General features: G+C 37.6%; 2 protein-coding genes across 4 annotated transcripts in view; both read right to left on the bottom strand.

The window, feature by feature from the left end:
- The window catches only part of LOC142349364 (uncharacterized), a 99,574-nt gene extending 92,377 nt beyond the window's left edge, over nt 1–7,197 (bottom strand). Inside the window, exon 1 of one of the 2 annotated variants that reach the window (XM_075400849.1) lies at nt 7,059–7,197. In XM_075400849.1, the coding sequence (XP_075256964.1) occupies nt 7,059–7,083 (25 nt within the window). In that variant the 5' untranslated portion in view covers nt 7,084–7,197. Of the gene's footprint in view, nt 1–1,670; nt 2,140–7,058 lie in introns of those variants that run through there. The other variant, XM_075400850.1, reaches the window with a different exon arrangement.
- A 5,995-nt stretch (nt 7,198–13,192) lies between these two features.
- On the bottom strand, nt 13,193–19,762 carry LOC142349962 (transcriptional adapter 1-like). Of its 2 annotated transcripts, none has more exons than XM_075401830.1 (3): nt 19,117–19,760; nt 14,175–14,250; nt 13,193–13,593 (listed from the first exon to the last, which is right to left on the bottom strand). In XM_075401830.1, the coding sequence occupies exons 1-3, from the start codon at nt 19,719–19,721 to the stop codon at nt 13,354–13,356; spliced, it is 921 nt and encodes a 306-aa protein (XP_075257945.1). In that variant the 5' UTR covers nt 19,722–19,760; the 3' UTR covers nt 13,193–13,353. The 2 variants fall into 2 exon arrangements, with proteins under 2 accessions (XP_075257945.1, XP_075257946.1); XM_075401831.1 differs by lacking the exon at nt 13,193–13,593 and adding an exon at nt 15,887–15,962 and having other exon boundaries at nt 14,203–14,250; nt 19,117–19,762.
- Nucleotides 19,763–24,665: the final 4,903 nt, after the last annotated feature.

Genomic DNA, 24,665 nt, shown 5'->3' with positions numbered 1-24,665 from the left:
TAACAGGCAAGTTATGCATTGTATAGTCGCCTATAAGACAAAACTGTTCATAGAGCAGTTACTTTGTTATCTGATCTTTGAATGACCCAATTTTGTTGGCTTCAAATCTGCCTACGTCTTGATAGTTACATTAAAGAAAGAGATATTATTTATTTCATTTTAAATATATTCATTTTAAATAATAATTATATAGGGTCAAAAGACTGAAAAGTTTTGCACGCTAAACGGCACGAGCATATATTTCAATCTGCTTTATTCCCAGGTGGCTATAAATCTGGGTATTCGGGTTCGCAAATACAGGTTGTGTGATTCTTCTTCAAGACAATGAGTTCTTGAAGTGACTTTATTCATGATCTTTTTATTGATACACGATGACATTTGACCCGAAATAGATTCGCAGGTGAAAATAATTTTTGCAGCATCCATGCTTAGTTTATGAGGAGTTAGGAGAGCAAGATCTTGCAAGTTGTTTTACCTATAATTTTCAATTTCTTCTGAGTAGTTTGTTCACAAATGTCTCAAAAATATAAGCATGCCAAAGTTAAAATGGCAGCGGAAATATTGAGAAAGAAATTTAAGCCAAAATTAGCTGCAGAACAAAAAAACTACGACTGTCAGTATAAAAGTTGTCTCTGAAGCGATCGGTCTGTTGGCCGGTCTTTTACAAAAAAATTGAGTAGATTCCACTTTTGAAAAAAAAAGTCTCCAAATTATGCTCATTTTTTCAGCATTTCAGTCTGAAATTTTGTGGCTTGAGAAATGAATGGTAGGGAAACTGAGTTGACTCCGTATGTCCTTTCGTTACTAAAGTACTGGCACTAAATTACTTTAACACTAAAGTACGTCCTTTTGGCACTAGAGAACTAAAGTACTGTTAACGGCCAGGGCAACAAAATGTAGCTAAAGAACTTTCACGGCAAGATAAAGAATAATCCCTACCCAGCCGTTCATTTGAAAGATGAAAATTCTCTAGCAATTTTTTTGTCTTGATTTTTACTGAGTGCTTCCTAACGGGCAAGTTATGCATTTTATAGTCGCCTATGAGACAAAACTGTTCATAGAGCAGTTACTTTGTTATCTGATCTTTGAATGAACCAACTTTGTTGGCTTCAAATCTGCCTTTGTCTTGATAGTTACATTAATAAAGAGGTTACCGGAAATTACTTAATTCATTTTAAATATATTCATTTTAAATAATAAAAATATGGGGTTCAAAGACCGAAAATTTCAGCACGCTAAATGGCAGGAGCAATGTGTCAAATTGAAATAATTTTAATCTATGAAATCGGAATTATCCTAACTTTAGCAATGTGTTATCGTTAGCATTGAAACCAGGTGAATATTTGAAACAAAGTGATCCTACAAAGATCCAAAAATTCAGTAACATTCATAGCAATCTAACAGCGACGTGGTTAGGTATCAAAAGTTGTAGAAAGGTTTTATAGTAAGTTGTGAGTGATCTGAATTACGATCAACAATTGGGTTGGCATTTGAACATTAGGTAGGTTAACATTCAGGTTAGCAAATTATGTTGTTATTAATTTGTTTTTAGGCAAAATAGGTTATAAGAGTTGAAAGTAACTAGCTAAAGAAAATTGGGCTCTGCTAAGCGTTATATGTAATAAACAACATCAATGAAAATTATAAATTAGGGTTTCAATCAAATTTACCCATAATTTATTTTCTGCTTTAGGTTGGATTTCTAATAAGGATTAAAGTTAGGGTTGATCAATAGATTTAGAATTATGGCCAAAACGTCGGATATTTTGTTGAATTTGAGGATTTCGCATACGCGTTATCGGTGAAATTTGTGTCGGATTTTGGTCAATCCAATAAATTGTGTGTGATATATCGAGAAGTGGCGAACTTAGCAACTTAAGTTTAAACTTCGATATATAAAACTTTCTTACCTGATGTTTGGTGAAGTAAAATTGAATAATGGCTTCTAATTTGAACCGAATCGTCGATTCAAAATTGTTCATACCACAAGTTTATCAGTGTACATAAACCATAAATGTGTGTGATAGATTCGACCTTCCCACCACCAGATATGATCAGAAACCAATTCGCCGATCCTCCTACTAGATAGAAATGACATGTTCTCAGGTAGGGAGAACAATGTGTTAAGTGCAAAAAACTGCATTAGTACTTGCCATATACGGCAAGGGGGAAAACTTGGTGTAAATTATCCCATATCAGTTTATCTATATCTAGACGGATCTGTAAATTTTCAATCTGATACGGACTATAAATACCTGTGAAATTTTGTACATTTAGGCCATTTTGCATTCAATTATTAAAATAATAAAATTCTTGTTACTCGTGCTCAAGACCACGGCAATGGTGACCAGGCCACCAAACGACCGACAAAGCTTGGATCTGCAGAATGCTGAATCCTGTACTGCGTACATCATGTCTTTTGTGGCGAAATGTTGCGCAGAGAAGAAAAAAGATAAAGTCAACAACGACGGTACGATCGTGGACCTACAGGTAACTAATCTCTTTCTTAGTATATGCGGCCAGGACTTACTTCATAAACTTAGTAGCCTTATGAGCCCTAAATATTGTTAAACTCCTTTTAAAGAGATCAGACAAGCTATTCAAAACTATATTTCCCCTAAAGAGAGAGTAGAAACGGCAGAAACGGCTAAACTTCTGTCCGTTGTCCAAGGTGTTGGAGAATCTGACGACAGTTTTCTAGCGCGCCTAAGAGAAGAAGCACGTTATTGTGACCTCGAAAAACTTAAAACAGCACCAAACCCTAAGAAAGAGTTGGTAAAAATTAAATTTATCTCAGGTTTGAGAGACCCTGAGGCCAAATAAGGACTATTAGACGTCATTAAAACTAAGCGAACAATGTCTCTGTCTGAAATGACAGAAAGATTACAATTCAGAAGTCAAGCAACGGCTTTTGCGAGTTCCTCAACAGGTAATAGACCATTTGTAATAAAAGAAGAAGTGGGATACAACTTCAAAAAGACCTTCAGAAAACCTAGTGAAAAATTCACTGGTAATAAAGGCAAAGGTAACTTGTGTAATAGATGTGGAGGTAAGCAACACAGTAGCAAGTCGTGTCTGGTCTTGAACAAGAAATGTAACACCTCTGAAAAGGTGGGGCACTTTTCAAAAATGTGCAGAAGTAAAACTCAGCCTAAGTCAGGTAAGTCTGACCACCAAAACAATTTCTGCGAGGAAGAGGGTAAGTTGTTTGGTCAAACATCATCCTAAATGGAGATGGGACTGTACTATACACGGGAAAACGTGTTTAACATGTCGGTGACATGGGAGTACATTACAGTAAAAGACCATAAAATAAAAATGCAAGTTGATACCGGTGCTGATAGCACCGTGACTTCATCATTAATCTGGACTGAGCTTGGTAAACCTCAGTAAAATGGTAAAGTCAGACGTCTTGAGACCTATGACGGTCATCAACTGACGCTTCTGGGATCACTAACATGTGATGTTGATTGGAACGGAAGCAAGTATAGGCAACAACATCTAACAGTTGTTGAATCCGACAAAAAATTTGGGCTACTTGGGACACATACTACCCAAAAAGGGCATCAATGCAGTGAGTGATGAAGGACTACCTGCAGTCAAAGGATACAAAGCGCATGTGAAACTCATACAGGGATCACAGCCAATGTTCTGCAAAGCCAGAAAGATACCTCTACCTCTCCAAGACAGGGTCAAAGAGAAGCTTAAAACAATGGTACGACAGGGCATCCTGAAGCCAGTACAACCTGGTGGGGTCACAAATGCATCATCAGTAGTGTGGCAGCGGAAGAAAAATGGAGCTCTGAGACTATGCGTGGACCATAAAGTTCACATCAATGGCAAAGTTATGGACGAGGATTATCCAATCCCAGACATGGAGACCATTTTCCATAATCTCCATGGGGCCTCTTCCTTTGGAAAAATTGACTTATCAGACGCATATTATCAAATTTAGCTGGACGAGGATGCAAAAGAAATATGCACAATCAACATATCTTAAGGATTGTTCAAGATGTGCAGGCTTCCTCAGGGCCTAAAGAACTCTTCATCAATCTTCCAGAATTACATTGAGTCAAATCTCAAAAGAATCAAGGGTGTTGTTATCTTCCAAGACGACGTCCTGGTAGATGGAACAACAAAGGACCAATATGAAAAACGAATGCTTGCAGTCAAGAGTCGGCTACGTGAAAAAACTTTCACCATCAATGAGAAGAAATCCAACTCAAAACCAGTTTCAAGCCGCTACAGCTTAACGAAGGAAACAACTGTGACAACAGACGCCTCAGAGAAAACTATAGGCGGTGTACTCTCACAAGAAGGACATCCTGTGATCTACGTCTCGAGGAAGTTGTCACAAGCCGAAGAAAATTACTCCAATATTGAGCGAGAGGCACTTGCAATCGTCTTTGTGGTCACAAGATTGAAACAATTCCTACTCAGAAGAAGGTTCATTCTACAGACTGACCACAAACCTCTCAAATATCTCTTCGCCCCAGACAAAGAAATTCCGAAAACAGCATCAGCAAGAATTTCGAGATGCGCGATAGCGCTGATGGGATTTGACTTCGAACTGAAATATAAACCCGGAGAACAGATCCCCCACGCTGATGCTTTGAGCAGACTAGACTTTGACGATGACAGTGATCAAGTCTGCTTTGCTCTTGACAATATCTACTTCGTCCAAACCTGGTGACCCAGTCAGACATCAAAACTGAGCTGGGATCGAATCGACTCTTTCAAGATATCATCAAACGAATAAAAAGCGGCATCTGGAGACAGTGCTCAGAAGCAGAAAAAGGATTTGAACAACAGAAAGACGCCTTGACCCTTCACAATGGAATCATCTTTCGAGGAGTTGTGCTTTTCATTCCACCCAAATTAAGACCCATGGTAATGGCGAAAGCTCAGGAGACTCACCCAGGCAAAAATGCTACTGAAACAGCAGCTCGAATGATAGCTTGGTGGCCCGGCATCAGCCAAGATGTTCTTCGGTATGTTAGTAAATGTAAGGAATGCCAAGAAAACAGGCCTAGCCTGGGGAAAACAGTATCTACTTGGCCGGAAGCTGAAGTTTGGGAGACTCCACATGGACTGGGGCTACGTTAAGGATCAAGGTAACATCTTAGTGGTAGTAGACGCGGGATCAGGTTGGATAGAAGCCTTCCCTGCGGGAAATAGAACCTCGCAAACAGTGAAGGTGCACTTGAGTCAAATCTTTGCAAGATTTGGGATACCAAGAATATTAGTATCAGATAATGGTCCTGAGTTTGTGAGCAGCAACCAACTTAAAGCAATGGTGTGAATCACTGGGGATTAAAAAGATGGAATCTCCCATCTACCGTCCGAGTGCAAATGGGATTGCTGAACGAGCAGTCCAAACAGTGAAACGGGCTGTTCAAGCCTGGAGTCCAAATCTGAATGTGTCATTTGGCGCTTTCCTACAGCGGGCTTTGATGACACATCGGAACACTTCTAACACGCGGGGCAATCTCCTGTTGAACTGCTACTGGGACGCAAAGTACGACTTCCAGCAGTCACTGATTTTGATCTGTGTGAGCGAGTCCTCTTCAAACCGACGAACAGTTCACCAACGGTTCCAGCTACTTTCATTATCCGTAAAGGAATGAACACTTCGTTTATTCAGTCGGAGAATTCAAACAAGGCAGTGCTTGTTAGTGACAACCAAATTGCACGGCTGGAACCTGACGAAATCAAGACTGAATCTACTGACTCACAGTCTGAGAGCAGTAGGGACGACATAGACTGGCATCACCCAACTCTACTGAAGAAACCTCAGTAGTTGAAGGGGAACAACCTTCAGTGGCCACGAAAACTTCAAGCAGAAATAAAAAACAACGAGAAAGATTTGGAGAAGCTATTCCTACAAACTTGCTTAAAAAAGGATGGAGGATGTGATATATCGAGAAGTGGCGAACTTAGCAACTTAAGTTAGACCTTCGATATATAAAGAGAACTTTCTTACCTGATGTTTGGTGAAGTAAAATTGAATAATGGCTTCTAATTTGAACCGAATCGTCGATTCAAAATTGTTCATACCACAAGTTTATCAGTGTACATAAACCATAAATGTGTGTGATAGATTCGACCTTCCCACCACCAGATATGATCAGAAACCAATTCGCCGATCCTCCTACTAGATAGAAATGACATGTTCTTAGGTAGGGAGAACAATGTGTTAAGTGCAAAAAACTGCATTAGTACTTGCCATATACGGCAAGGGGGAAAACTTGGTGTAAATTATCCCATATCAGTTTATCTATATCTAGACGGATCTGTAAATTTTCATTCTGATACGGACTATAAATACCTGTGAAATTTTGTACATTTAGGCCATTTTGAATTCAATTTATAAAATAATAAAATTCTTGTTACTCGTGCTCGAGACCACGACATTGTGCAGTTCGTCACCATTAAGGGTCGAAATCCGGACCCCTTGTGTTGTTATCTCCAACCTCCAGGTCAAATTTCACTTTAATAGAAAAGGTCAGGGTATCATAGCATAAAGAGTAACAGCACATTTTGAACAGTGTTATTCGGTTCCAATTTTCAGGTGAGCAAACGTTGCAGAGACGTTGATTGGGTTATTAGGCGTCAAAATTATTTTATCAGTCCCCTGAATAATTTGATCAAATTTTATCGGACACTATGTAGCGCCAACAATATATTCCAATCTGTTTTTATTCGCAGGTGGCGATAAATCTGGCGCTTTGGGTTCGCAAATGCAGGTGTGTGAAGACAATGAGTTCTTGAAGTAACTTTATTCATGATGTTTTTGTTGATACACAATGGAAATTGACCCCAAGTAAATTCGTTAGCGTAAATTTTTTTGCAGCATCCATGCTTAGTTTATGAAGAGTTAGAGGAACAAACTCATTCGAATTGTTTTTCTATAATTTTCATTTCTTTCTGAGTAGAATGTTCACGAATGTCTCAAAAAATATAAGCATGCTAAAGTAAAAATGGTGGCTGAAATATTGAGGGGGAAATTTAAGCCAAAATTAGCTTCATAAAAAACTACGTTAAAGAAAATTGCTTACCATGAAAGAGCAGATTCCGCGACATTGGCGTAGGGCAGTTTGTTTAAAGTTGTTAATGCGTAGAAGATTTGTTTCAGAAATTGAGTTCTATCTGAACTTAAAAACGTTGATTGTTTCGCCCAAAGTTAACATTGACGTGTTATTTATTATTTATCTATCTAAATTTGATTAATATGTCTCTTAGAAATGTCAATTTAAGTTGTTAAACTTTATCACTGATTTTCTCTTTAACTTTTCGGATTCTTACCGTTTCTACCCCCCAAGTACGTTACGCACCCCCCTCCCCGTAACAGAGCACGCGCCATTGCATAGTAAATCATTCTGTAACAAATGGAAAACATCCTACTTTCTTTTTGACAAAAGGGTCTTTGCCGTTTGCGACCCGAGCATGGTGGATGCTTGTTATTTAAAACCCCCTGGTCGCAACCAATATTTAACGCACACGTCATGATGTGTAAAGAAATGAAATGTCACATTCTCTAGAGAAGCCCCTAGTACTTCATTTCATGCGAGATTTGTGTCCACAGTCTTGCTCGTTTTGCTAATACAAAACCCAAAAACGATAAACATAACCGACTAACGTCGGGCGAAGGGCTCTCATACGACAGCCGAGCGGTTGGCTTCGCCAGTAGCTGGCCACGGTTTAGTGACAATAGCTTTAGCTTAATTAAAGGGGCGTGAGCTGAGCGCAGCGGGGGGGGGGGGGGTGCACCGAGGGGGGGGGGGGGGGGGCAACGGTGGGAGGGGGATCTTTGGCTTCACGGGGCCCTTACGGCCTGAACGATGGGAAGGGGTGGGGATTGGGGGGCTGATGGGGGAGGCGGGGTGGGGCGTGGGATCAATTTCTAAGAACCGCACTTCACACCTTAAATCTCCAAAACAGTTTCTGTGAATCGCATACTTGAAGACTAATGGGCTGAACGACTCTAAGCGAACTTTATGCAAACTGAGCGCTAACTCTTTGTCCCTCTTCTGAAGACGAAAGTCAAATGGGTCAGACGACCAACCTTGGCTCTTGAGGCGGGAAAAAAACAAAAAAAATTAAAGTTGCAAATTTGATCAAAAAATTGTTAAATTTTGTGATATAAATTTGAACACTAATCTATGGCCAATAATATTTTTTTCAGAATTTTTACCGAACCCTAATGGAGGCTTTCTGGTTCCTCGGGCTGGCAAAACCTGAATAATGACAATATATGGCAAGACAATATATGCAAGACAATATATGGCAAAAAAAATGAAAAAAGCAAGTTTTAACAAAAAAAAGCTAAAATTCGTTATGTTAATACCTTAAAAAACATTCCATTACATCTGGAAACTATGCTGTAGTTTCTCATCAAACCCTAGAAGAGGTTCCTGGGGCTCTTGAGTCTGGAGAAACTAGAAAAACGACAAAAATTTTCAAAAAACTTGTGAAATCAGTTTTTGCATGTTTTTGTTTGGAGTACCAAAACATATAGAACTGTTTGGAGTACCAAAATGTAAATGTCATAAAAAGTATTTATGTCTTGCAAAGGACCTTTATTAACTTTAACCAGCCTCAATTTTAGACTAGTCCAACAATAAAGCTGAAAAATGACGAAAAAACAAATGGCAACATTTTGGGCTCAAAAACTCCTACAAATGACATTTTAACCTTAAACCAAGGCTTTTCCAGTAAATTCATCACACTAACATCTTGGAGGACTACTAGACGCGTTTTTAAGGAAGAAAAGTCAAATGGTTCATGCAAAAAATCTGTCAAGCGAAAAATCGCTGTCAAGCGAAAAATCTGTCAAGCGAAAGACCAAAAGGACTAATATAATTGCTACTAACTTCGTTTGAGAGCAATTAATTAATGATCTGATTAAATGAATTAAGCGCAGTCACGTTAAATCGCTCGAAATACACACTCTGTCAGTTTATATGTTTAACTCTATATATGAAAATCTTGCTTTGTGGAATGTGCACGGAAGAGATGTAGAATTTAAAAACTAACACTTGATTCTTTCAAGAAAGGCAATGAGATAAAATTAGGGATCAATCGCGAAGCACATACCAGTTCGAACTGTAAAGCAGGCTTTCCAATAAAGGTAGTGACTTCAGCTGGAGTCTCGAAATCATGCTTAAAACTTACACGCTTGAACTCGGGCACTGTTTTATTTTTTTTTAGAAAACTCTGGCATTATAGAATCTTGCAATGTGGAGTTTATGGCTCACTGGGCCGGCCTGGTTGAAGCAGCGAGAGAACGAATGGCCTGAACAAGTGGCTTTAACATTTGCTTCAGACGAACAAAACGACCAAATGGTCTTCTCAGCAAAGGTTGAAGAGAAGAAGCCGATGATTCAGTGGGAAGGATTCAGCAATTACAATCGACGAAGCCTTGAAACGGTTGATGAGAGTTTTTTTGAATCCATTTGGGTTGAAATAACAGACCCTCTGACTGAAAAATTACTTGTTAACGTTTCTTATTGCCCAAACAAACGTCTTGGTGAGTATTTTCTTGATCAGTTAAGTACCGAAGTATCGGGGGCATATAGCGTTACAGATAACGTTATTTTGCTGGGAGATTACAACTTGAATTATCTGAACAAGATAGAGAAAAGTAAACTAGATGTTTTTGCGTCAAATTCAGGATTAGAAATTGTTAACCTAAGGGATGCAACCAGAGGTACTGATAAAACATTTACACTTATTGATCACTGTTTTGTTTCAAAAGATCAGATAATTGCCTACAATGTCACAACAACCCCTTTTAACTCCGACCATTTTCTTGTTATCTTCGAATCAAACCTCCCATTAAAATCTCAGAGTGACAACATAATAACGATGAGAAGTTTTCGATTTTTCTCACGCTCTAAATTTAACAGAGATCTTGCCCTCGCCGAATGGTTTCGAATGTACCAATGTGAGAATGGCAACGATATGTTTGATTCATTCATCGATATTTTTGAGAAAATTGTTGAAAAACACGCACCAATTCAGAGTGTTAAAAAAAGGGGAGAAATTTCTAAGAATTCTAAGCCCTGGTTAACACAAGAATTGAAACATTTGATTGCCCAAAAACATTTTTTGTTCAATAAATGGAAAAGAAGTCCTGACAGTGAGACGTACAGTGAATTTAAGCGCATAAGAAACTTAGTTAATAGGAGACTAAGGGAGGCGCACAACAATTTTTGCATCAATTTCTTCCAAAAACTACCAACAAGTAAGGAACAATGGAAATTCATTAAACAAAAGACCAGTCCGAGTGAAAGAGTTGTCAAGGTTGATGAAATCAGATTAGACAGTGGTGAAATTTCAAGGGAACCAAAAAACATTGCCAATTGTCTAAATAGAGCATTTGCTAATCTAGGAGTTTTCAAAGGTTCGAATATTGCTTGTAAATACCCTGATAAACTTAATATACCTGAATTCACATTCAGAACTGTGACTAAAAAAGAACTTTATTCAGTCATTGACTCGCTTGACGATAACAAAGCGGCAGGACCAGGTGAATTCTCAATTCGACTCATAAAGTCTGGCAAATTAGCTATAGGCGCACATCTACAGTTCGCCTTGAATCAGTGCATTAAGGAGAATGTTTTCCCAACAAAAATGAAACTAGCCTATGTTACACCAATTTTTAAAAAAGGTGATAAGCTAGATAGCACAAATTATCGACCAATTTCTGTAACTCCGAGTTTTGCAAAAATTTTTGAGCGCCTCCTCCTGACTCAGATAATGGAGTTCATTGATAATCATAAAATTATAAACAAAGAGCAATTCGGATTTCAGAAAAAAAAGTCTGCAACAGATGCAGTTCTAGAACTGGTTGAAACAGTTTCGGCTAATCTAGATAAAAGCAAAGAAACTGTGGCTATTTTTCTAGACCTTGCAAAAGCGTTTAATTCCATTTCGCATAACATTTTCCTGAAAAAAATTGAAATGTATGGTTTTTCCCAGGAAGCGAAAGAGTTATTGTTTTCATTTCTTGCCAACCGTAGACAAAAGGTAAAACTTAATGGCGTATTCTCTGATTGTGAAATTTTGAATCACGGTGTGCCACAAGGAACTGTTTTAGGACCACTCATTTTTCTTTTATATGTGAACGATTTCTCATCTAATATAAGCACAACGGAAAAGGTAATTCAATTCGCAGATGACACAAGTATTGTCTGTTGTGGACAGAAAGGTAGCTTTCATGGAAAAGTCACGGAAATTTTACAAAAAACAGAAGAATATGTAGAGATGAACAAACTAACTTTGAATACAAACAAAACCGAATTAATCTTTTTCTCGCGCGATAATTCTGATTTCGGATCTATTTTTTACAAAAACGAAGTTCTCACAACACAAAAAAGTTGCAGATATCTTGGTATTCAAATTGACAGGAATCTTAGTTTTGAGGAGCAGCTGAATAAAACCTTGAAAAAGATGGCTCATGCTATAAGATCAATTTACCTTATAAGACATCAAGTTCCCCTGAACGCGCGCATTCTTCTTCTAAAATCACTTGTGCTTTCGCACTTATCATTTTCGGCAATCTTTTTTCAAAATTTATCTGCAAAAAACCTAAAACGCCTTAACCGACAGATTAACTGGGGTATAAAGGTGTGTTTTCTACGCAAAAAGTATGACAAAGCGAGAGATCTGCTAATCCAGACAAAAACCCTACCAGCTGAGCTGATAATAGCGAAAATGTCGCTAATTAAATTTTATTATGATATCGCTAGGCCAGAAAATCCTGAAAATTTTCACGGGTATCTGAGTCTTCATCAAAATACTCGAACAAAACAATTCAAAGTTAGACAAAATGCCGAAACAAGCTTTGGAATGAATTCGATTGTTCGTCAATGCGTACAAAAATGGAATAAGTTACCACATTGGCTTCGGTTGGCAAAAAATGGAAAAGTTTTTAAGAAAACGTTGAATGATTTCTTGCTCTCACAACATGAAAAAATTCCTTTGAATAGTAACGTAGGAGCTTTTAAAAGTTATTTTTATTTTTAGGAAGAAAACAATCGAAAGAAAATTTTAAAATGTGATTCTTTAAGAAGATTGTTGATGTTTATTATATTATTTTGTTTGAATGATTTGAATTATTTTTTGTTTCAGGTATATTTAACCGTATGGTTATAATTTTAATTTACTTGTTGCAAAAAAAAAAAAAAAAGTTTTGGCATTTTAAATTTTGCACCGCTGTTTCAACCTCACAAATGTAAACAAACCGAATAACGACGGACGAATTCCTCTCGAACGACTTGCGAGGCACACAATTTAGATGGGGACAAAGGTTAGAGAACATTGATGGTGCTAAAATTTCTGACTAGTGAGGGAATCGAACCCTTGACCTCTATGATGTCAGCTCTCAAAATCTGCGGCCAGCTGTCAAAAGTCGTATTTTAGCAACGAAATTAGTTACTGATCACGTGCAACTCAAAATAGAATCAAAATTTCAAGCACGATAGTCTCTCGAGAAGTGAAATCGCAAGGATGTTATATGACAAAACTATCAAAATAAAATTTTCCACGAAAAATACGCACACTTTTGCGATATTTGCTTCAAACCTTGTTCGAGAGCAAGAAGTAAAGTACTGTTCTAACCATTGTCATTAGCTCTCGCAAAAGAAACATCAGCGCCCACGTGCCAGGGCACTGGCAACATTCATTCAAAAAACTTAACTGACTTATATTTTTATTCGCAAATTCATGATTTAAAATAGAACAAGCACCTCAGACCAAAGTCGCGCGATCATTTCAATTAATATATCTTAGGAGAAAATGTTTCGGTGTTGTCAATTTTTCTTAATCCACTCTTAAATGATCTCAACCAAAAGTTGACGTAATTATTTGGCTCTTTCTATTTGATGCCAATTTCGGTCTGGCCCATTATTCTTCTTTTGATGTGGTTTCCTCCATTCCAATTATCTTCTAAAATTTCTGCGCGATCTGCAATGAAAGCTGCGTTTTCTAATAAATTGAGACTTTAAAATTAGTCACACAATTATCCAACCAATTGCCGTGCTATTATTCCGGCTCTAGTTGGTTATATTTATACTAACATCACGTGTGTCATTTTCATTTCTATGATAGTATTTTGTTTCCGAAAACATCCTTAAACTCTTCGACTGATTAATGCTTCCCCAAATTACCTCTCACATTTCTGATCAGATAGGATTTAAATTATAATTATTCAGCTTAATTGACTAATTATAACGCTTACGCTACATCAAATAAACTTCCACGCCCCAAGTTGGGGCTGGAACAAAAACAATTTCAGTTCACATCAAGTCATTGCTTACAAAATGCACCAAAAATTAAGATTATCTACAACTAAATTGCGATACACTTTTCAAGAACTGAGTTTCTAAAAGCAGCACTCGGCAACAGATCAGGCTTCAATTTTAAAACTGTCCTCAAGGTTTGCACAGTTATTGGTCTGTATGTGTTTTCATCCGCAGATGACGATATTTCACATGTCAGTTCCCGCTCCCCACTTCTCAGATCTCTGGATAAATGTGGATGGTGTAGGGATGATTTTCCCAGAACAGCTTCATTCGAAGATGACAAAAACTGAAACGGAAACCAGTAAAATGAAATGAAACAATTCTCTCCGAAGTATGCATTAGACTACTGCTTTTTGACAATTCAAGGGGCTTTTCTAGGTTAATGGTCTGAAACCAGTTCGTTCGCTGAATGTCCGAAAGCAGCATTTTAATGTTCTTTAAAACCGCAGTTGCACGTTTTAAAATGCTGAAAGTCGTCAGTGCCAGAAGGTCCTATGTAAATAGCTAAAGTAAAAATGCTATGACCTTTGCGCATTTTCAAACCCTCAAGTTAAGAGTAACCTAAATTTAATTCGCAAAATTGTTCGAATTCTTTCTGATTCTTTATTGGATAACATGGAAAAATTCTACCCATAATGCTATATTAACGCAAAAAAGATACAGTAAATTAAATCTCTGATTAACCATTTTTTGTGTACTTATTTTATCAGAAATTTGGAATGTAAATTCAAATTTTATAACCAAAAAAAAACTTATGAGAAATTTTAGATATTGCTCAGCACTAGTTCATTAGAAGCATTTTTAGTGTCACAACTTAACATTTCTGCTGAATTTATGGACGCTATGTAGTTTTTCATATGCACTAACCGGATTTTCCATTTTGGGAGAGAAGTTGATATCTACCAACTGTCGCACAATTCTTCTAATTAGGTCGATTGTTGCTCTGAAAAACATTCTATTTTAAATAATGGAAAACCTTCAAGATCCTATCAATCCTTCTAAAGGCATCTTTTTGCTATCAATGTTTGATCCGAAAAAACAGTACATCTCACAAATTCTATTTACTGATAACGGGGATTGGCCAATATTTATAGCAATTAAATGTTACAAACATAGCCGGCAGACTGTGTCGGAAAACAGCCGCTTGTGGCCTTCCATGAATTGAAACAACTATATAAATAAGATAGACAGATTGACCACCAGTCCTTTAATAGACCACTTGATTTTTTGGGTTAGATTCGGACTGTCATTCTTATGACACATACGCTCTATAAGAAAAAATCCCTAAAAGAGCTTGTTAAAAATTATTATTCGAAAACAAAAACTCAGTAATCTAATACTCAAGAATTAGGGCATATACGTTTGGCACTACTTAGATGCACACTATTGATCTTTAACTAGCAAATTTTCAAAAAATTTAAAGTTCGTTAAGTGATTTCAGAAGTCATATTTTTGGGTGAGGTAAGTCACGCAATTGACCTAAAAGCAGAACAAATGGCGTAACGCAAATTTTAACTGCATAGCAGTAAAGTCACTGAAATTGAAACAGTCAATTTCAAGCAGTCAGTCCGCAAGAATCATCAATGAAGACGACGAATTAAAAAACATGCCCGGCAGATTGCCGGAACATAGCCGCCATTGATTCCAATAATCATCATTGGTATTGAAAGAATAGATATTGAAAAAAAATTTTATACAAAAACATTTTTTAAATCCGATTTACTTTGATGGCATTTCGTAGTTGAACATACTTCTGTTTTTTAGAGAGAGGCTACTATCAATACCAATAAGCATTAGAGATGGTAACTAAGACGTATAGGAACGACGTTCAAATAGCGGGCATCTAAAATTGGGCTTTATGGGTTTATGCCGTTTCAATTTCTGACTTCAATTTGTATACTGACCCTGTTCATTTTTAATTGCTTTGCTGAGCAACTGATGTTCAAAATCACTCTTAGCAGAATGAGAGAAAAGATAAACTAGCCTAGAAAAGTCAAAAAGATTTCATGCAAATGTTGAAAAAGCGGTAAAAAGCGAAACATTTCTTTGTTCTACGAAGTAAAAAAAATAGGAGCGCTATAATAGCCGGCTGAAAAGATGATGAAGTCTTTTAGTTAGGTTTGTAAGTAAAAGAGGTAGGTGTGGGCATAGGGCAGGTGGGGTAGGTATTACGTTTGTCTGTAAGAATTGGTGAGGGGAGAGGTAAGATAGGTGGGGTGTAGGAAGAGGGCAGGCAGGTGCCCAGGGGGTAAGTCGGGGTTAGAAAGGTGTCGGGTCTTTGTTGCGGTGTTAGGGGTAGGTAATAGTTGGCGGGGAACAGATATGGGGTAAATGTAAGCGGATAGATAGGCATTGGGGAGGGAGCATGTTGGTGGTTGAGGGGGAAGTAGGCAGGGGGTTCTGATAATAGACAGGCAGGACTTTTATGCGATCAAAAACTCTCAAATGATTTATTCACATTGAACAATACCAGCAGATCCAAATTACCCTACATTGCAAACTCAGCTACAGTTTAAGTATTGGAAATTAATTTCTCTATTCAATTTATGGACGCTATATAGTATTTCAGAGGCACAAACCGGATTTTCAATCTTGCGAGAGAAGTTGATACCCACCAACTGTCGCACAATTCTTCTAATTAGGTCGATTGCTGCTCTGAACAAAAATTGATTTTGATGGATGGAAAACCCTGGAGATCCTATCAATCTATCGAAAAGCATCTATTTCGCTATCAATATTTGATCCGAGCAAGCAGTACCTCTGGCGAATTCCATTTACTGATAAGGTGGATTAGCGTAAATTGTTCTCAAACGACTAGCGAGCGATTAGCTTCGTCAGTAGCTACGTACGCTTTAGGGAGTCTAGACTTAGCTCAATTGATGCCTTATGTCTGCAAATATGATGAAACGCATTCTGAGAGTCTAGTGAACCGTAAAGCTCCAAGGGAGCTTAATACCCTGCCGAAGTTACCAGTTAATCCCGTTTTTGAGGATAATTCAAAAGGTCAAACGAAAATTGGTCAATCAAAAAACATTGCCGGTAGAAAACCGGAAATGACCCGAAGAGTCGTGCAATTAGGGGTCTTAGCCAACCCTCCATATTTCAAAAATGTCGAAAACGTAAAAACAAAGCAAAATAGGGAAATAAGGTGAGAAAAAAACCAATTCTTAATTAGATATGTGTGTGTAAACGGCGGTAGGTGTGGGCATAGGGCAGGTAGGGTAGGTATAACGAGTGTCACTGTGAATTTGTGCGGGCAGGAGTAAGTTAGGTGGGGTGTAGGAAGAGGGGAGATAGGTGCCCAGGACGTGAGTTAGTAGGGGTTAGAAAAGTGTAGGGGCTTTGTTGCGTTAGTAAGAGTAGGTTTGGCGAGCAGATATGGGGTAGTTGGGAGCGTGCAGGTAGGCATTGGGGAACGAGCAGGTTGGCGGTGGAGGGGGAAGTAGGCAGGGGGTTCTGATTATAGGTATGAGGGATTTCTATGGGATAAAAAATCTCAAAATGACCTATTCACATTGAATAACACCAGCAGATCCGAATTACCATATATTGTAAACTAAGCTACAGTTCAAGTCCAGGGTTCGAAAACGGGTCAGAAACAGAGTTACATGTTCGAATAAAAAAATCAGAATTGAAGTCTTGAACAAACTTCAGATTGGTTCAGCTGCAGCTTGAAAACACAACCGGCAGACATTAAGATAACAGTCGTTCAATAAAAACTCAACAAAGCCTACCTATTTCAAAAATATCAACGAATGGAAAAAACAAAGTAATATATAGTCAGAAACAACCAATTTTCAGTTAGGAATGTGATTAGGTGTGTGGGTTACGTAGTTAGGTCGATGAGGGAAGGCAGGGAGTGGGAGGCTAAGTAGTAGGTAGTTGCAGAGGGTAGGTGGAAGGGGTTAGGTAGCTACAGGGGTAGGTTGGTGGCAGGAGTGCAAGAGTACGGAATTTGAGGTGGGCGTGTAGGTGAGTTAAGCGTGGTAGGTGAATTGAGCATACGGATAAGTAAGGGGTAATCAGGGGGTTTATAATAAGTAGGAAGGACTTCTATGGGATCCAAAATTCTCAAAATGATTGTTTCACCTTGAATATTACCAGCAGTTGCTAATTACTATACAGTACAAAATAAGCTACGGCTGAAGTCCATTGTTCGGAAACAGACGTCAACTTTCTAAAACATTATATACGTAAACAATCTACCAACTCGAGTCAAATTATATGACGCTTTTGGGTATGCTGATGATTTCAAGTTAGTATCAACTCCGCCAGCTGATATCCGAACAGATCTAGAAGCCATAGAAAGCTGGTGTGAAGTGAACAAAATGAAGCTGAATGAAAACAAATGTTACGTCTTACCAGTAAAACAACAGCAAAACAGCGAATACCATTTCCAGCTAAATTCTAAATTCCCAGAGAGCAAGTTTGAACAAAAAGATCTGGTGTCATTATATCTGCAAAACTCTCTTGGAGAGCAAAGTCTAAAACGATGTAAAAAAGCTTCAAAAGTTTTCTATCTTCTCAAGCGAAACGTATCGATTTTAGCAAACACTAGAACAAAACTTAATGCTTACGTGGGATATGTCATACCAGTAATAAGTTATGCCTCAATCCTTTGGTTTGTTAACAAAACAGAATGCAGAGAAGTAGATCGCAAAGAAAGCCACGGCATGGACTCTCAGTAGTTGGGAAATGAATTATAAAAGTGGAATGGCAAAACTCAAGCTTCTGCCGCTATCATACTACTTCGAACTCCATGATTTAATAACGCTTTTAACTTTGTTGGGAGGCAATTACAACATCAATTTGCCAATAAAATTAAACGAATGTGCAGTAAATACACGACAAAACGAGCTCATAGCAATTGATAAAACTCGTACCAAAAAAGCGGATGAGAATTTTTGGTTTAGATCCAGCAAGCTACTGAATATCATTATTAAAAGCGCTAACATTGAAATAAAGCAGATTGACAAACTATCTAACAAAAGTCTACTGGAATTACTTCGAAAATTGTTACTCTGAAGTCAACTCCTGTTCTTGGACCTTGCTCTACAATTGTGGCAGCTGTAACACAATTCAGAAACTGGTCAACTCTTCCCCTCAATGATGGGTGCAAACCCTTGTGCACACTACACAGAAGCCTAAACTCTCTCTCTCTCTCTCAGAAGTAAATGTTCGAACAGAAAAAGTCAAAGTTCGGCTAAAAAAACATGTAATACCAATACTCCTCTTCGAGTCATAGCAAGATCGCGGCACTAGTATAATTACTACAAACTTTGTTTGAGAGCAATTAAAAACCGTGATTTTTTTTTGCAAAATAAAAATTCCTGTTTTTTTGCAAACTTTTTCAGACAAAAAAGTCTACGTTCAAAGCTTGTGTTTCCTAGATTGATGATTTCCATACAGCTCAAACTTTTTAATCCGAAAAAATCTGATGTCACTCAGAATGAGGGTTATTTCCCCACTTTTATTTTTCCATCCGTTTAATTGCGATTGGCACTTTTCAATCATTTGGTACTTACCGACCATTTAATTTTATCAATTAATTGAATATTCAATTATTAATTGCCAACCCCTAACCGACCGTCAAAAGGGTGGTTCCCTCTGATTATATCACTTGACCCATTAAAATATATTTACGATAATCTGGGGGGCATAACCTCTATAACCAAAAAAACTTGTGGGGGCGGGCTATAATGTGAAAGAACCAAAATTCTTGCTGCCTTTGTCAAGGACTTCGAGTGTTCATCAAAAAGCATATTACAGTACTCAGAGCATTAACCCTTCAGGTGAAATGGTCACTAACTTCAAAATCACAAGAACACACTCATGGGTAACTGTGTGCAGACCGTGTTCCCACAAGCTGATGTACAATCGGCCCACAATGCCTTCTGTTTGTTTCATTGCTTGTGCTTCATTTTCAGATCTGTTTGCGCCTTTGATATCAGATTTTTCAGCAATTGGAAGGATACGGTTGATGGTATTCTGTTTCCATGAGGTACGACCCTCTATTGGTGCAGTTGATTCTAATAATTTTGCTCTGTTACTTTCAGCGGCAGCTTTTAAGAGATCTACTTTAAGTTTTTTGGACTGTGGCGAGTTTGAATCACTTTCATCAAACGCATTTGCTTCTGGTAACCCATCTCCATTTAAACGCTCAATTGCACTTATACTCATTTGACGACAGAAGGAAAACAGTTTTATGAGGAAAAAATTATGCTTGCATACGTTATGGGGGGACAGGATAGCGCGAATATTTTCGTCAAGTTGAACTTTTGAAAGTCTTCCACCAAACCATTCTCGCATCAGCGACTGATACTCGCTCTCGTACTCTCCCAGACAGTTGGAAAGTTCCTTTCGCAGCTGATTCAGTTCGTCTGTTAAGACAGACAGGCCACCAGCCTCCACCATTTCTGAAATTAGAATAATCAACTAGAGATTTCATGGATCTATATGTTGTTGTTGGGGATATACAGTTTTCACTGAGGGGATTTTCGTCCCAGTCGTCGTCTTAGAAAATTGTCCTATTATTTCTGCAGATCTGACAGTCACAGCATAGATGCCAGCTACAGATGTTATTTTCGTCAAATCGCTCGTTTACAAACTTCCACATGAAATTTAAAACTCGATTTTTAAGGCCTTTTTTCGTATTAAATTCAATGTATTTTTCTATTCGATTTGCTAGTCTGCATGTACGGAAAAAGAAGTCATTTCTAGCCTTTTCAGTTCTGGGTTTCGGGAGCTTGAATAATTCATTTGTTCTCCCTTTTTCTGAATTTTGTTTCAGCATTGGTAAAAAGCTATCGTCTTCTGTCAATTTCGATAAAAGTAGAATGTCATTTAGTTGCATGAACATTGGTAGTGGTAGTATGTTAAAAAGTCTCAGTTGATTTGGATACGGCATGACTTTTTGTCCAAGGATCCATTTGACTACTTTCTTTTGAAATCTTTCAAGCTGTTGTAGCTCACCTCGGTTCGGATTTGTGCATGCAGAGCCATATAAGAGTACAGGCAAACTTAGTGACTGGTAGAGTCCGAGCTTGATCTCTTGTCATACTTGAAGAGCTATGTTTCGTCAAAGTAGGTAGAGTACTTTGTTCGCTTTTTTCAGTCGTTCTTCGATGTGTGTCTTCCACGTCAGGTCATGGGAAACATAGATGCCGAGATCTCTGATGACTTTGGATGACTCTAGTTTAGTGCCCATAAGCTCGTAATTTTGTTTTTGACCTTTTATGCTCAGCTTTGCACATTTGTCCATGGCTAATTTCATTTTATTTAATACGAATTCAATACGAAAAAAAGCCTTAAAAATCGAGTTTTAAATTTCATGTGGAAATTTGTAAACGAGCGATTCGACGAAAATAACATCTGTAGCTGGCATCTATGCTGTGACTGTCAGATCTGCAGAAATAATAGGACAATTTTCTAAGACGACGACTGGGACGAAAATCCCCTCAGTGAAAACTGTAAATCCCCAACAACAACTACAACAACAACATTATTTTCGTTTACCCACTGTTCAATACCATTGAGATCGTTTTGAACTTGCCAAAACGTTTTCTTTACTGCAAGAATTTTTAGGTCATCCGCGAAGATAAATGGATCAGAGAAAACTAACACATCATGTAGATCATTGATGAATATGCAAAACAGGAGTGGTCCGAGAAGAGAACCTTGGGGTACCCCACTTGTTACATCTAAAGTTTCCGATCTTGTGTTGTCTACCCGAACGAAATGTTTCCTATTGTCTAAGTAGTCAATGATAACTTCTAATAGGCAACCTCCCACTCCAATATTTGCACCTTTTTGTACGAGATCGGATATACTATTTTTCGGCCCTCCAACTTTTTGTATATTATGTTTCGGCCCTCCAGCTTAGTGAGCATAAATTTTTTATGACCCCCAGGCGCACGTGCTATTTTCTTACATCGTAGCGTGCTATATAACATCATAGAATTTGTAACTGAGGGCCATAAAAAACACTGGGGGGGGGGGCAAAACGGAAGATCCGATTTCATTTCTGGAATATTTGGGATATAGCACCTGCGCCTGGGGGTCATAAAAGATTTATGCTCACCAAGCTGGGGGCCAAAAGAGAGTAGATCCGACAATTTTATCAAGCGAAAATGAAAGAACATAACTATTAATGCTAAAAATTTGTAAACATAGCTGTCATATTGTCAGAAAATAGATGTCATAGCTTCGTAGTATCAAAAACAATTTTTATGCAAATTGTGAGGTCTGCGATTTAGACTTGAGTACTGCAAATCTGCCCTCTAATAGTCTACAAGAAGAAGACATTTTACTGTTTAGCACTGTAATTGTTGAAGCGGGATGCTATCAATGATAAAATGTACAATTAAAAGTATTAATCACAAAATTACGTTAGAAAGAAAAGTTGTTGCAAATTTTCACAGTAAGGTTTTTAAAGACTGAACTAGTCAAAACTCACGACACAAAAAACATTCAGAAATATTCACGCTATCAGTAATTTGATCTTGGTACAGCGTTATTAACAATTTTTTGAACACTGTTGCTAGTTGAAATCTCCGAGTTGATTTGACAATGAATTCCATTCTTTTGACAAAACATGGAAAAAGGAGTTGTCTAGAAAAGAAGTTGATCTGTAGTAATGGGAAATTATCTTTTCAATACGTTCGATGATGGAGTATTTTGAAACTTGTGACATCAGTGTAATAATGAATGCATTTTTTGCTCACATGATGTGTTTTCTTGGATAAAAAAGAGAAAGTTGATCAATATTCTGTTCAATCCCGATCACCTGTTTTTTATTTTTAAGCGCCGTGACGATTTGCAATTTGATCGGAAGATCATGTTATTAAGACCTCAGTTCAGCTGTTTTTCATCATTGGTTTTCTAATGAGCTGAATAAATAGAGCGGAATAATTAAGGTGTGACAAAACAATTGAATGAGTGAAATTTCTAAGATTTAAAAAAGTATTTTCAATTTAAAAAATTCTTGCGAACGTTTTCGAATTCTGAGTTCATCGTCAGGTTATAAACAATACAAAATCCTAGAATGAAAAGCCAGAGAATAAAAAGCAAATGTTTAGAATCGCAAAATCAAGGAAATTCAAAAACGAATGTTTACAAATCTCCAGTCGTATCTACAAAACTTTACATCTGAGTAAATAAACATTTTTGATTTGATAAAGCCGATGCATATCAACATGTTTCTTTTTTAGGAAAAAACCTATAAAAATTACCTTCAGCTTACTTTGGTTTTGTTCACTTGTAAAGTTGAAATTTTCGTTTCAGAATGTGTCGGTTTTTCAAGTCGGAATTTCCTCTCCAATCTGAGCTTTCAGTGTCACTTCTAGTGTTCGGTATTCGTTGCGCGTGTTGATGGCTGGTTTCAGTGTATTTTTATAGAGCGCCTCTAGTGTCAATAACTTAGATTTGTTACTGCACTGGTCTAATATCTTCCACAGGAAAGCTGTTTTATCAACGTTACACTCAATTTCATGTTTTCCCATCGGTAAGTCTACCTTGGCATGCTCTGCAATCCTTGTGGTATTATGTCGGCATGTCTGCCATACATAGATGTATTTGCATCCATTACAAGTGAGTTCATAAACCAGGTGGGATTTGAGGTCTTTATCAAAGCTAGACTTAAGGCAAGCTAAACAGCTCTTTGTCTGTACAGGATGATCTTTTTTCAGCCTCTTTACAAATTCATTAATGATGTTGCCTCTGTACTGTAATACAAATTGTTGTTTCTCAGTATTTTTCTGTTGTTTTACTGCTACACCCGCTTTATGTTCTTTTCTTTGTTCTTTCATCTGCAGCTAGTTAATTGTATCTTTGACAATATTCCCTACCCAATGCCTAGGATATTGATTGCGTTCCAAAAATTCTTCATTTTTTGTCAATGCTTCTTGGAACGCTCCCAATTGCTGGTGGCTCGGAGCAGGCGGTATATTGTTCCCTGTATTATGCTTTTCTTATGTTGAAGGAGTGCACAGCTACGATAGTTCGGAATTGTTCCAGTATCTGATGGTTTTTGATACCATGTGCAAAAAGGTGTCCCCTCTGGTTGTATTTTATTTGACATGTCACGTTAATTGACATTTCCAAAAATGGCAAACTGTTTTTGTCATCCCTTGTTTCTAATCTAATTTAAAGATTTGGATGGAGGTTATTGAAGGCATCTAACAGCTCTTTTGTGTCAACCCTAACTGTTCTCACAATATCGTCGGCATATCTTAGAAAAATTTTTGTTTCGGACGAAAGTTCAATGTCAGTCTTGTCATTTTTACGGCAGAATGAGCTCATCAAAAACTGGTTTTTCATGCTATCATATTCTGCATTACTGATTTGCTGACATTTTGGGTGGAACCATCTATTGTAAATTTCTCACTCAACACACCTGGAACGTGCTGTCACACGGTGTTCGCAATTGCAACAAGTTTTGAACTGTGTGTTGGTTTTGCATTTAGGTGTATGTAGTTTAATTTGTGGTTCCCACGATTTCAGTCAAAGGTTAGCCAAAATCACTGCCAAGGACGCACCCATTGCCAACCCGTCTGACTGACAGTACCAACGTTTATTGCATTTGAAAGGGACGTTTGTAACGGCAAATTTGAGCAGACGTTTCATGTTCTAGGTATGTCTGGTTTTTTGTCCCTAGCATAAAAGGAACGCAGGGCAATGTTAATGGCTTCCTTTACGGGAACGTTGGTGTATAAACTTTTTACATCTAATGATAGGATTTGTTCGTATTTGTCAAGTTTTATTTGCTCCAGAGTATTTCATGCGTCATTGGTGTTAGTTTTTATGTTTCCTCCTTCAATTTTCAGGAAAAAGGGTGTTAGAAACTTGTTATGTTTTTGGTAATAAATTCCCGGGATAGAGAGAACAGGTCTCAGAGGGAATTCTTTTTTGGGTACTTTTGTTAATCCATACAACGTTGCCGATTGTTCTCCAGTGGACCTTAAAGCTTCATAAACCTTAGCCGGTATCTTCCTTTTTTTCATCATATCAAAAAGTTCTTTGCTTAGTTCTTTTGGGTTTTTCATTACGATATTATCGCAACTCTTTGCAAGTTTTCTGAACTGTTTGCAATCTAATAATTTTTCCAGTTTTTCTGCGTATGTGATCTTTTCAATTTCTAAGCTTGATGTTGGGAGTTGAGTTCCATTTAAGTCTATAATTTTTATCCCTTGATGCATCTTCTTTAACTTTTGCTTAAAACTTAGTTTAAACTGAAACTGTTGTCAATTGTTAGTCTAAAAATTTACATTCGTTAGACTTTTGGTTACTTTGTAATCTACTAATATTGTGTCTTCGGATTCGTTTCATTGATCATATTGTTTGGTGAAACATACGAACTTT

This window comes from Convolutriloba macropyga, chromosome 11, assembly GCF_964194025.1.
Source record: "Convolutriloba macropyga chromosome 11, txConMacr16.3, whole genome shotgun sequence".
Taxonomy (NCBI): domain Eukaryota; kingdom Metazoa; phylum Xenacoelomorpha; order Acoela; family Convolutidae; genus Convolutriloba; species Convolutriloba macropyga.
The sequence above is the reverse complement of the archived record's forward strand: the minus strand, read 5'-3'. Positions and strand labels throughout refer to the sequence as shown.

Excerpts from the sequence above, each read along its gene's own strand:
- LOC142349962 (XM_075401830.1), bottom strand. The coding sequence starts at position 19,721 with ATGGTGGAGGCTGGTGGCCTGTCTGTCTTAACAGACGAACTGAATCAG. Across the intron at positions 14,251-19,116 it reads TGTGTTCTTGTGATTTTGAA|AGCAACAATCGACCTAATTA; the intron begins GTTAGTGACCAT and ends AATGTTTTTCAG. Across the intron at positions 13,594-14,174 it reads CTCCCAAAATGGAAAATCCG|TTTTTGTCATCTTCGAATGA; the intron begins GTTAGTGCATAT and ends TTTCCGTTTCAG.